This window comes from Monopterus albus, unplaced genomic scaffold, assembly GCF_001952655.1.
Source record: "Monopterus albus unplaced genomic scaffold, M_albus_1.0 scaffold102.1, whole genome shotgun sequence".
In the NCBI taxonomy this organism is placed as follows: Eukaryota; Metazoa; Chordata; class Actinopteri; order Synbranchiformes; family Synbranchidae; genus Monopterus; species Monopterus albus.
In genome coordinates, this window is record NW_018127982.1 from 1,678,898 (window position 1) to 1,690,962 (window position 12,065).

Here is a 12,065-nt window from a genome sequence, read left to right on the forward strand (position 1 = left end):
TGATATGTCAAAGGAACTGAAATGTACTGCATGGTGCCACAGTCACCATCTGCCCCTGTGTGACAGCATCTGGGCCTGAGTGGGATGGTTTCTGAGCTTGTCACTGGTGTCATTACTCCTCCAAGTGTTACAAAATCTCACTCCAGGTTTTCAGTTGTAACATGTTTTTTCCTTCATAAGCCAAGCCAGTGTCACATTGTGTAACCCAACTTTCAAAACTTCTTACAAAGCTATTGGAACAAATGTGTACAACTTATCAACCAATACAAAGGAGATCGGTTTTTTAAAAAACTGATTTTTACAGTTTTGTCTAAGATTAAAAATCCATTTTATTGTGGTTCGCCTAGAAACTGGGGCACTGTAGGAGAGCATTGAGTAAGCAGATCCTTTCCTGCCTCTTTGAAAGCTGCTGATGTCCTCACACCTTCAAAGGGCCACATTCTGACCCTTTTGCTTAGTCAGATTAGACGGCTATAAATAAGCGACAATGGAGCAATAGCCAGTGAACGAGTGCAAACAGCACTCAAGCAAAGCAGAGCCTGGCAGGGGGACACTTCATACCTCTGGATGACGTCGCTCGAATCCTGCTCTCTCTCTCTCCTTTTTCTTTGCACAAATCCCCGGAAAGCCCTGCCAGGATGTGGCACAGTATTAACGGATGAGAAGGAGAGAATGCTTGCCTAGTGAGGGGTAAGGCAGTGCAGGGTTGATGGCAGATGTCCGGGCTTTTAGCTACAGGTTTTACTTGGCTATGAAGGGGAGGCTGTTGTAGATAGGCAGCAGCTAGCTTTGACGATAAGGACTAGAAAATCAAATCACATCACCGGCACAAACATTACTTTCTATTTAGCAATGCAACAAACGTGCATGTTACACAATCCATCTCCGAATAGAAATGCTGACCTTATAGCATGTGACTTTTCAGTCCTTCCATTTGAAATGCAATTCTTAAAGGAATAGCTCATTTTTGGGGAATTTTATAATTCTTCATACTTTCCCAGAATCAGCAATGGGAGCTTGTTTTATATCCTTACTGTATGTGCAGTTTAAAAGCATGTTGAGCTCCTGGATGCTCAGTTAGAAGCTCCTCTCAAAAAGTACACATTCTCTAATATCTGAAGGTTTATTATCTGATTCGTAGCCTGTTGAGAAGTTCTCTTGTCTTTAAGCCACTATCAAGAGGGTGACAGCAAAGTTGTTGTGGAATCCTGCCACTAATCCAGATCAGCTACTGTGCAACGATTAGTAGTAGAAAGTGATGTTACTGGGCTGACACTGGACTTGTGTGTCAAACAGCAAACGTGGTGTGAAATGCATCACTTTCGGTGTTTGGTTATGTGTTCACCAGGCTTAATTGGCATTTACCAGGAAATGTGCAACCCAACAATCCTGTGAAGCTGTTTAAACATTTGTCCAAAGCAGAGACAGCGCCAGAGACAGAGCATCTAGATACATAGACTTAAACATGATAGTTTGTGTATTTAACGACACTCCATCGTCTGTACATCGACTCCAGGTAAGTACAAGTAACTAGTAAAATTCATCCAAAACAACATGTCCCCTAAAAAAAACAACTATTATTCTATATGTTCCTTGATGTGAGCAAATGTCATGTCCTTCTGTCAACTCTTCTCAGCTTGGTCTATGTTACTGAGCCTCAAGTCCTGCTGTACAAACTGAAGTCATAAATGTTTAAAATCTTGTCTGAAATACACAGTATGGCTTCAGTTTCAGAACAGGCCGAGCAATTACCTGAAACAGCAGGGATTTGTAGTTTTTATCAAATACTATTCTACAGTGATTTGTTGGACTATTTTCAGCTGTGGATTAATACACAGTTGAAGTGCTATTTGATGTGTGACTGACTCACAGTGGTTATGTTCATTCTAATGAAGGATCAGTGCAGCAGAGTGGCTGGACTCGTTTGCTCGATTATTTAATTTATGGTTTTAGTCCTTTCATGACAATAAGAAAAAATATAGCATCACTAATCTTATCCCATAATTATTGTTGATGAATTTGAGCAGGCCCAGAACATTTACTTTGAGCTAGCAGCCACAGGGTAGATTAACAGAGGCAACTTTAACATTTATGAGCAGCTTGGGTTAGTAAGGTTTAGTTAGGCAAGGTGTGGTTTGGAGCAGTGGGTGTGTAGTATGAAATGTAAAAGGAATGTGTGGGCCAAACTATCTGAACTGCTGGGAGATGTGAGCCGACAGAGTTTAGGTCAGCACACACACGCACAGACATTTTCCTGACTTGGGAGATTTACTCAACTGCAGTGGATTACACTGGACTTTGCCTCTGCTGTCACATGAAAATCCTACATTTTTTCCCCACCCACTGACATGAATATGATATCTCAGGAACACCTTAAGGGATTTTTTTCAAATTTGGCATGAACATCTACTTGGATTAAAGAATGAACTTAGATTTTGGTAGTCAAAGGTCAGGGTCACTGTGTCTTCATGTCCACCCCTTTTCCATGAACTTGACTGGATGGTGGAAGCATACAAATGTGAGGCATTAATTCTAGTTTTCTATATCAATTAGAGCATTATATTTGTTGACATGGTTAGTATAGGCCCGTAGGAGAGAGTGTGGTTGTTTGTCTACAGCGGGGATTGGCTCCAGCCCCTGCGACCCTATTCAGGAATAAGCGGTATAGATAATGGATGGCTGGATGGATGGTTAGTATAAGCCTGAATGAGTAATCCAAACAACCCACACACACAAGCAAGCATAATCACAGACCTCTATACTCTATAATCCCTGGCTCTATCTTGCTGTGGTCAGTTTGTTTTCAGCTGTAACTCAAAACACCCAGCCCAGGGATGAAGGGTAAATGGTAGATATTAACATTAAGGAACAGCGGGTAAGGACAAGAGTAAACGAGCTAAGAAAAAACCAAGCAGGCAGGGAGGGATACTCACGATATCCTGTTTGAGAGTCCCAAGATTATTTAGCATGCAAGAAGAGAGGAGAGAGACAGGCAAAAAACAGTTCAGGCACCAGTGATCAATGACTGCAAAAAACAGAGGAAGAACTGGGAGAAAACTGATGAGATAGAGTGTGTCATTCATTGAACTCTATGAATAAAAAGTTAACTCTTAATGCCACATAATTGCCACTGTTCAGTTATTTAATGCACCAAATAAACAACTGAGTGAGCCTTGCATTGTGCTTCAAGCACTGTCTATAAACCATCCAATCTGTGCTGAAAGTGCCAAAGATACAATTGAAAAGAGACAAAGACAAAAGTCAGGCAGAAACAGTTGCTGGAAACTGCTGGAGATTCCATGATTTGATGTGCTGCGGTTGGGACACTTTAGACATCTTTTACAGCTGCAGGGATCTCAAGATTGCTATCATTTTAGCAAAGATGTTCCCAAACACTTCTCTACAACATGACATTCTCATATGTGCACTAACATACATGTGTACTTCTTACTTCCTTTAAAGTTCCATACAATCCATTTTTGCATGTTTCATCCCACAAACAACATGCTGCATATACTTCACAATACTGGCATGCAGTTTTCAATTTATACATTTCTGGGGGGATCATTTCAGTAAATAAGTTTTTTTTTTGTTTCTTTCAAGATGCTCTGAAAAACTACTTACTGTTTCACCTGTATTTGAACCACACATCTGTTGGAAAGTGTGCAGAAGCAATAACAGCAATGTGGTCATGTTTTCCTTGAATGTCAAATGGTGCTTGATTGCACCAACAGTAAAAGCTTTCAAAAATAAACCCTGTCTGAAGCTGCATTACCATGCATCAATAATTTAACTGTAACCAAAAAGTAGTGGCAAACTATTCTCTCTAATGGATTGTCCATCTTGAACATGCTTTAACACTGAAGTGAAAATCAGTGGCTGCCTGCAAGGTGAGAATTCAATCTAAAAGCCTACAGCATGATTAGAAAAATTGTAAAGTATGCAATTTGTAGTTATTGGTCTAAAACATGCAAAAACAGCTAAAAGCAGTTAACGCTGGTTGTCAACATACTGTAGCAGCCTGTCCTTTCATACACTATAAATGTGGCTGGGTGCTTGTGGGTATGTTTGTGTACATGTGTGCTTTAAGATTGGACACTCACGCCTGCATGGTGGTTGTCGCAGTTTGAAAGGTGAACATATTTTCCTTAGGGAACCAGTTTGTGTCTTCTGCAATTAGAGAGAAAAAAAATTCCAAGGTTAAGTGAAAAAAGCATCATCTTAATTGGTATTAGAAGTATGAAAGCACAAAACCAGTGACAGCACTAGCACGTCACAGTCCACCACTCCACAAATGGAGAGAGGGAGACACGCAGGCAGGGATAGCAGAAGAGGCGAAAAGTCAGAAATGCAGACCACCATGTGACATCCAACATCAAACCCACCAGACCTGAGATGACATAGATTTGAAAAGTGTATTTGCTTTTAATGGATGTTTCTATTTAATTTATCAAAACCTAAGTTTAAGCTCTATGAGTGATTGATTTCATTAGGCTGTTTTTCTTACAGTATAATAATGTAAAATGAGAAAGTAGCTTAGGTTATTTTTTAATTATTCCTTACCGAAGATTAAAGTCTTATTTGTCACTTTTTGTCACTGAAGTGACCTTAAACTTAAAAAGAGGCCTATAATTTTTACACATTCAACAAATATAACAGGGAAGCAAATTTCAATGGATCGTTTAAAAAAATTTTCATAAAGAATAAATCAACTCGCTCTCATTGCATTCGTGTGTGTTCACTGTGTGTATTTTTCTTACAAGAAATTGAAAGTAGTCAAATGCCATTTCATCTCTGGTCCAGTACCAAACCCGCCAATCCTAGGCCACAGGGCCTTATGAATAACCCTTCTTTCTCCCACCCTTGTTTGGATTTTAGTGCTTTTCTCTTCCTCTGTGTCCTCTGCCCTCTCACCTCTCTCCAGCCCAGTCACCCGATCCACACTCCACATCCGCTCTAGGCGTCTGTGCTGCTTGCCTGCCTCTCGGGATGCACTCTCCAAGTCCAAGGAGCCTTGGCTCCGCGAGGGGGCACCACTATATGAGTCACAGGCCAGCCTGCTGCACTCCGCCTCCCCTTTTCCGCTCTCTCCCCAGCTGCGAATGTTGTGGGCGCTGACGGATGTGTGGAGCGGTGGCTGAGACAGATGATGGTGGTGGTGGGAGTGATGTGATGCATGATGAGCATGGGACCCAGGGACATTCAGAGGCTGCTGCTGCTGCTGGTTGCTGCTGCTGCTTCCACTTGCCCCACTGCTGGATGGCATATTTGTGCCTGAGACAGTGTGGTGGTGGTGGTTTCCGTGGTGGTGACTGGCACCACAACAGCTGGCACCACGGCTGCTGCCAGCGTAATGGTACTGGGTTGGAGAGGAAGAAGTGGAGGAAGGGGAAGTGGAAGGCTGGATCAAGCCACCTCTGGATCCCAGCCCGCCACTCCTCGACTTTTCCTTTAGGACGTCCAGTTCTAGGCTCTCCTTGCTGCTCCGGCTGCTGCTCATCAGCATACCGTGCTGGCTAGTGATGGTGTACACGCGGGCAGGCTGCAAGGTGCACTCCACACCCTTCTGTTGGTCTTCCTCCGCAGAGAAACTGCGCTCGAGGGACAACCGTGTCGGCTTTGTAGAAACTCTGATGGAAGGAGGAGGTGGTTCGTGTAAGCCCAGTGACTGTGTCACTAGGCTCGGTTCTGGGTTGTCCTCAGAGCTCTTGGTGGTGGTGGTGCAGAGATGGAGGCAATTGGTGTTGTTGGGGCCAGTCGTATCACTAGGTGACTCTGGGTCTGGACCCACCAAGGTTTCACACAGAAGATGAGCTGCAAAGACAAGTAGAGTGTCAAAGAATGTGAAATACACCAGGTTGCAATAAGCAAGGGAGAGAGGGAAAGAAGAGAACAAGTTGTGGATAAAGCAGAGGATCTTTCTTTGATTATCAGTTGTTGTTGTGACACACTAGTGATTGTAGCCTGTCATTTCAGCAGAAGATCATGTAAAGCAGGTATATGAATGATTAAAGAAAGAAGGACAGGATAGATGGATGGACAAATGGCCAGCCGACAGAGACGCTGACCTGATCCGTTTCGGTTTTCAGGGTGTGTGTGGGACAGGTACTCTCCAAATGCTCGCGCTGCTCTGTGGGGGGGACACAGACAACACACATAAAGACATTAATTCATGGGTGGAAAAGAGGGGTGAGTGAGAAAGGAAAGGAGAAGGGAATTGTAAATTATAAACCTAATTGCCTTCTTTCTAGGCTTGTGCCACCCACAGATTATGATGCAGCTGTTTTATCTCCACACCTCAGGCAGCCTCAGACTGGGAGAGCAAGACAGAGTATGAGACAGCAGGAGGAGACGGAGAGAAGCACTGTTTTAGGTTGACTTCTCAGTATGATCTCTGTTTGTGTTGGTGGATGTAATTGCATCCAGCAGACCATAAGTGGGTTTGTTTTCCAGATTCACACTTACACAGAAAGATCTATACTGTATCTGAGTGTCAAGAAAAATACTTAATCCTGATGGCAACTGAAGAAGATTGTGCTGAAAATAGACGCAATGAGCTCCATAACAACAGTACTGCATCTAGTGCTTAGCTCCTTTTTTTCCCTCTTGGTCTCTCTTTCACTCACACACCGTAACAGACACCCATTCAGTCACATGCAGCTAAAGCCATAAAGGGCCTCTTCCTTTTAACAAATGGCTCCAGCTCTTGCAGTTGAACAACACTGACCTTCTAATGTTCCTTAGTCAGCATGTGACAACAGTGGAAAACAAAGACAAATAATACTGAAGAAGTTCTTTCAGTGTTAATCTGGATATTAGCTGAGAGCAAATGTACCACAGCAGTAACTATTAGGAATAACAGCTCATGACAATTAAGAAGGAAAGAAGAAGGAGTAAATGTAATTGCCGCATGCTATTAATAAAAATTCTTTCTTACGATTGTCATTTAGACATTGTGCCTTATTGTCTGACTAATTACAAACATTTACTTGAATATAATTTTGAGGCACTGGTACCATTATATCTGTGAAACTTTGTGTTTTCACTCTTCTATGTTCCAGAGGAAATGATGCAACTTTTATTTTAACAACAGCCTCTTGTAGTTACTTTGTGCACATACAGCTACATTAAGATAGCTATAATTTAAGACACTCTGGCATAAGTATGTCTACCTTCTATACTTTTTTGTATTGGTAATTTACTTCTTTCATAACCACAGGCTGACTTTTACCGTTCAGGTTGTTAATGATCTCCTAGTAAAGGCGGACTAATGGTTCTGTTATGTCATCATATTGTTTTTGGTGCACCAAGCATTATGCATAATTTGTTAAACTGATATTGATGTGGTTTTTAAAAAATCACTTGATGTTTTCCCTGTGGCAGTTACACTGTCAGAGGTTAATTAACTGCTTACGTCCTTCAGTATATTCATGAAAATGGCCTCAGTGCTCTTTATGATCATGTTTCCTTAATGCAGCTGATGTTGGAGGTGACTATAAACACACACAGATACAGACACATACAAAATCCCCTCTCTGTTGGTGTATGCTTCCTCCCTGGTAGCTCTGTCAATTATTAAAGTCTGCCCAACACAATAGGCATACTCTCTCTCTCTCTCTCTCTCTCTCTCTCTCTCTCTCTCTCTCGGACACAGACTCACACACACACAGGAGTGCAGTGAAAACTTTCTTCATACACGACTGTTGCTCCATCAATCAATCTTATAAACATATTAAATATACACTTTATGGTGCTTCCTGCAGTACGTTCCCATACTGGATTCAGATTTCCTTCTTTTGCACAAGGGATTCACAAGAAACACAGTATGCATGTAATCCAGTCTTTGTTTGTAACTGTATCTCACTGATATCACTCTCAGCATCGGCTTTAAGTGGTGAAGAAAGTAATGGAACAAGGAGGAGCAGCCACTGTAAGCTGCTACATGAAGAGGTGCAAAAGCTGTACACCTTCAAATCTGCACCATAACTAACTCCGTAAACTGTGCCCTGCTGCTGTGAGAAAAACTACTCATGCTGTGCACAGCATGAAATCACATTGCAATTGCTTATGCTGTGATGGAAAAAGGGAGATTACTGGCTTAGATATTATGAATTTGTTTGACCGCACTGCAAAGAGATAAAGCTATTGTTTTTCTACTGTATGTCAAACCAAATACGAGCTCAATCATTGTTTACTGTAGTGATAAATCACACGTGCTGCTCACCAGATCGACCAGGATTAAAAATTTAAGGCTCACAACTTCAAAGCTGTGATAGTTCAAGGTGACACTATGCTTCAGTTTTGTGTACTCCCAAACAAAATTACAGTACCACAAACTAAGCGAGAGCGAACCAGGAGCTTGTAGAACTCCTGAGGTTCAGTCATCAGCCTTGTGCATACAGCAGGAGTGTTCTCAGGTAATGAACACTTCCCACACAAATCACCATGCTCTCATTGAACCTCAAACACTTACCCTAAGTATTTTATATTGCTGAATTGCAAGCATAATATGTAAAACATTCATTTAAAAACCCTCCTTGGGTAAAATTGAATTTCTTAATGCAACAGCATGAAAACACATCTTACTGGAGCTTCTCTGTGCCTGCAGAGTCACTCTGGATGCTCCGTAATTCTAATGGTGAAGACCATAGTCAGAGCAAATCAGACACCTACAGAGTTTGGGGGGTGATATTGCAGACTGAGAGGCTGTGCACGTTTCTGTGACACCATCCAGCTCCTTTCACTATACTTCTAATAATACATCACCATGCATGTCACTGCAGCTCTGCTACTGTATACTGCTGCTGCTTCTCTGAAACCCTCCACTTCTTCTTTTGCAATAGAGTGTGTGAAAATTTGTATCTATTCAAGGGCAAAAGAGAAGATATGGCAGGAAAAAAAAAACAAAGATAAGAAATATTTGCATCTTTGTGTCCGTGTGCATGTGGTGATGTACAGTACATTAACAAGCAACAGTCCCCATTAAGGGCAGTTGTGATGAATGCAGTCTATGCTCTAATCAGCAGGTGTCCCTCAGCCATTTTTATGTTGCCCTCCTGTTTCATTATTCAACAGGCCAGCCACTCTGATTAGAATCAATAAACAATGGTGCAAGAGACTTGTATCATTCATTATACATGGGCAGAAACTGAGTTGGAAACAGATAGAGCAAAACATCTCTCAGTACATCCATTAAACAAAACCTCTATCTCCTGCGTTCTCTCATGTTACTCTTTTGCGCGTGCGCCATATATGATATGTGAGCACATGGCACACCAGAGACACAGGTGCACGACGAGGGACGTAAGACTAATAACAGGTGAAAAATGATGGAAGAGGAGAAGCTGGAGTAGAAAAGAAGAAGAGCTTGACAAGCAGATTTGAAATTCCTCCTACATGCTCTCAGACTTGTAATGGGTTTGGGGAAAGAAACTAGTTGGGGAGTGAAGTATCTGAGGAGGAGAGAAACGACTGAAGCAGAGAGGAAGATGAGTGTATAGCGGAAAAATGGAAGGTGGACTAACTGGAGAAAACAGGCAGGCAGAGAGGGCACTGAAGCAATGAGATAAGCTTTATTTTTTTTATTGCCACTGTAACATGTACAACAAAGTTTTGTCTGGAGCCAAGGGGCCCCCGGCTGCTGTGTGCATACATGCCACCATCAGAGGCCACTTGGGGGTTTCAGTGTCTTCCCAAGGGCACTTCAACATGTGGACTGCAGGCACTGAGATTTGAACCATCAACTTCCTGGTTGGGAGACAACTGCTCTACCCACCGCACCACTGTCACCCACCATGAACTAGATAACAGACTTTTGGAATTCAGCTCAAGCTGACCCCTAAAATCCTTTGTGTTATTCAACCTTTTAACCAGATTGTAGGGGCCAGTTAAGTTTGACATGTATACAGTGAAATGTGGTTTACTGTCTTTGGAGATTGCTGATGAATTTATTAAATTTCAAATTGTTTATATATTTAGTGGTTTTAGATTGTATGTCTTGAGTTTTTATCCTGTTGGAGGAGCCATGACCTGCAATTGAAACTGAGCTCTTTGACACTGGGCAGTAGGTTTCACCCCTGATTTCATTATGCTCTGCACAGATACACAGCATCCTGTGCTAGTAACAGCAAAGTCATCACTAAGCCTCCTCCATGTTTCACAGTGAGGATGATATACTTTTCTTTGAAAGCTTCTTTTTTTTTCTTCTGTGAACATAAAGCTGATAAGACCAAAAAGCTCTCATTTTAATTTGTCCAATGAACATTTTTCCAGAAGCACTGCAGCTTGGCAACATGCATTTTAGTAAAATCCAGTCAGTTCCTCTTCTTCCAGGAAGCCTACTTTCATTTAGATTGTAGACACTGTTGTACCTTTTAGGTCAGCTTTTATCTGATCTAAAAATTTCCCACCATTTGAACTATCTTTCTGTTCAATCTGGGCGTAGTTTTCCTTTTGGAGGTTGGCTATGGTCCCATGGACCTTAAACCTCTTAATAATTGTAGCAGCTGTGGTCCCAGGGACATCAAGCTGCTTGGAGATGGCTTTGTGACCTCTTTATCCGGACAATGCTTGGCAGTTATTTTCTTCCTTATCTCCTCAGACAGCTCTCTTATTTGTTTCTTATCCACGTTCAGTGTGGTGCACACTATGATACCAAACAGCACAATCTTAACACTTTCCAGAATGAACAAAGTTGTTTCAATGACTTGCAACTGTACCAACACTTGTACCCATGTGTGTAACACTGCTATATACAGTGTTGCATTCCATTGTTGACCCATATCTAAACATCTCATCTTTTCCTTGTGGATCCTGAGGCCATTCAACACTGTGACCATATATCTTTAGAGGACGTAAGGAGACTATCACTTCCCTGGCAATGTTCCCACTGGTCTGAATATCATCAGAGCTGATGTCTCTTTAGGTGTCTCTCCTCTGTAAACAATGGGCTGCCAAGCAAAGAGTTTCCTCACTCTTAATGCACCCTAATCGAATCCCCCTCTCAGACGGACTAATTGAATTGGGTTTCCTACAAACACACACACAGAGATGCATAAATGCAAAGCTCAGGTGATAAGGACCTGCTGAGAAGCATGTTGCACTTGCTGAATCCTGAAGGGACTTCGGAGTTTTAATTGCAGTCTTTTAAGTCCAGCACATTATAGGACATGTATATAGAAGTATATAGTATATATAGAAACTGATTGGGGAGTTGATTAAAATGGCTATACACTAGTGGTTCACTGCAGTCACCCCACCCACATACAGTGCGGCTGAGTGATGGAACTGACTCAGAGTAACACATGCCACAACACTCCACTGTTTCTCTATGCTGCGCAGATTTAACGTACAGTATTTAACTAGATATTAGCTGTTTTTCTCAGCAGACATTTGGACTTCTCTGTTGGCTCTATGGCTCTCTATTGGCTCTTATAACATCTTATAACAATTTGTAAAAAAAAAATTAAGTTGAACTACCAGAAATCCTTTTTTTACATTTACCAAGTTGTCATTGAACTGCTGAAAAAGGAAAAAAGAGCTCCAAATAGTGGAACATTTGAACATCTGTATTTCCACAACAGCTTGGAAAACCTGAGATTGTTTTGTAAATGAATAGAATAAAAATGTATTATAGCAGATGAACAGTCAATCAGATAACACTGCTGGACGCCAAATCGTCATTCAGACTATAATGAGTAAACTCTGCCTCATTCGACAAATTTATTGCAGAGAATTTCACTGTGTGATTGAACAAAGCAGGAGGAATAGAGATGGAAAGGAAAATAGATCATGAAAAACATTAGTTGTGCTGAACTACTAAAAGCTGAAAACACACAGTATCTATATACATTTTAAATACATGAGTAAACCAGGAAATTTTAGCAAAATTCATATTCTGAGAACTTTGGAGGAAAAACACAGTTATGTAACAGCCCTCACGATCGACCCCATAAACAGTGACTGCAGACCTACAACAAAGACGGTCGCACCTGTTGATCATCCCAAATAAGCTAAGACACAATATGAATGTGAATAAACCAGTCCTTTGATCTTGCATACCATCT

The 12,065-nt window shown here is 41.5% G+C and overlaps 1 protein-coding gene across 6 annotated transcripts in view; it reads right to left on the reverse strand.

Annotated features, from left to right (window-relative positions):
* Nucleotides 1-12,065, reverse strand: part of nsmfa (NMDA receptor synaptonuclear signaling and neuronal migration factor a) — a 33,641-nt gene that overhangs the window by 17,210 nt on the left and 4,366 nt on the right. For 3 of the 6 annotated variants that reach the window (XM_020609814.1, XM_020609811.1, XM_020609817.1), the window contains exons 2-5: nucleotides 6,069-6,130; nucleotides 4,915-5,814; nucleotides 4,104-4,170; nucleotides 2,934-2,939 (exon numbers count right to left, since the gene is read on the reverse strand). In XM_020609814.1, coding sequence (XP_020465470.1) covers nucleotides 2,934-2,939; nucleotides 4,104-4,170; nucleotides 4,915-5,814; nucleotides 6,069-6,130 — 1,035 coding nt within the window. The remainder of the gene's footprint in view (nucleotides 1-2,933; nucleotides 2,940-4,103; nucleotides 4,171-4,914; nucleotides 5,815-6,068; nucleotides 6,131-12,065) is intronic. The other 3 variants (XM_020609813.1, XM_020609815.1, XM_020609812.1) reach the window with 3 other exon arrangements.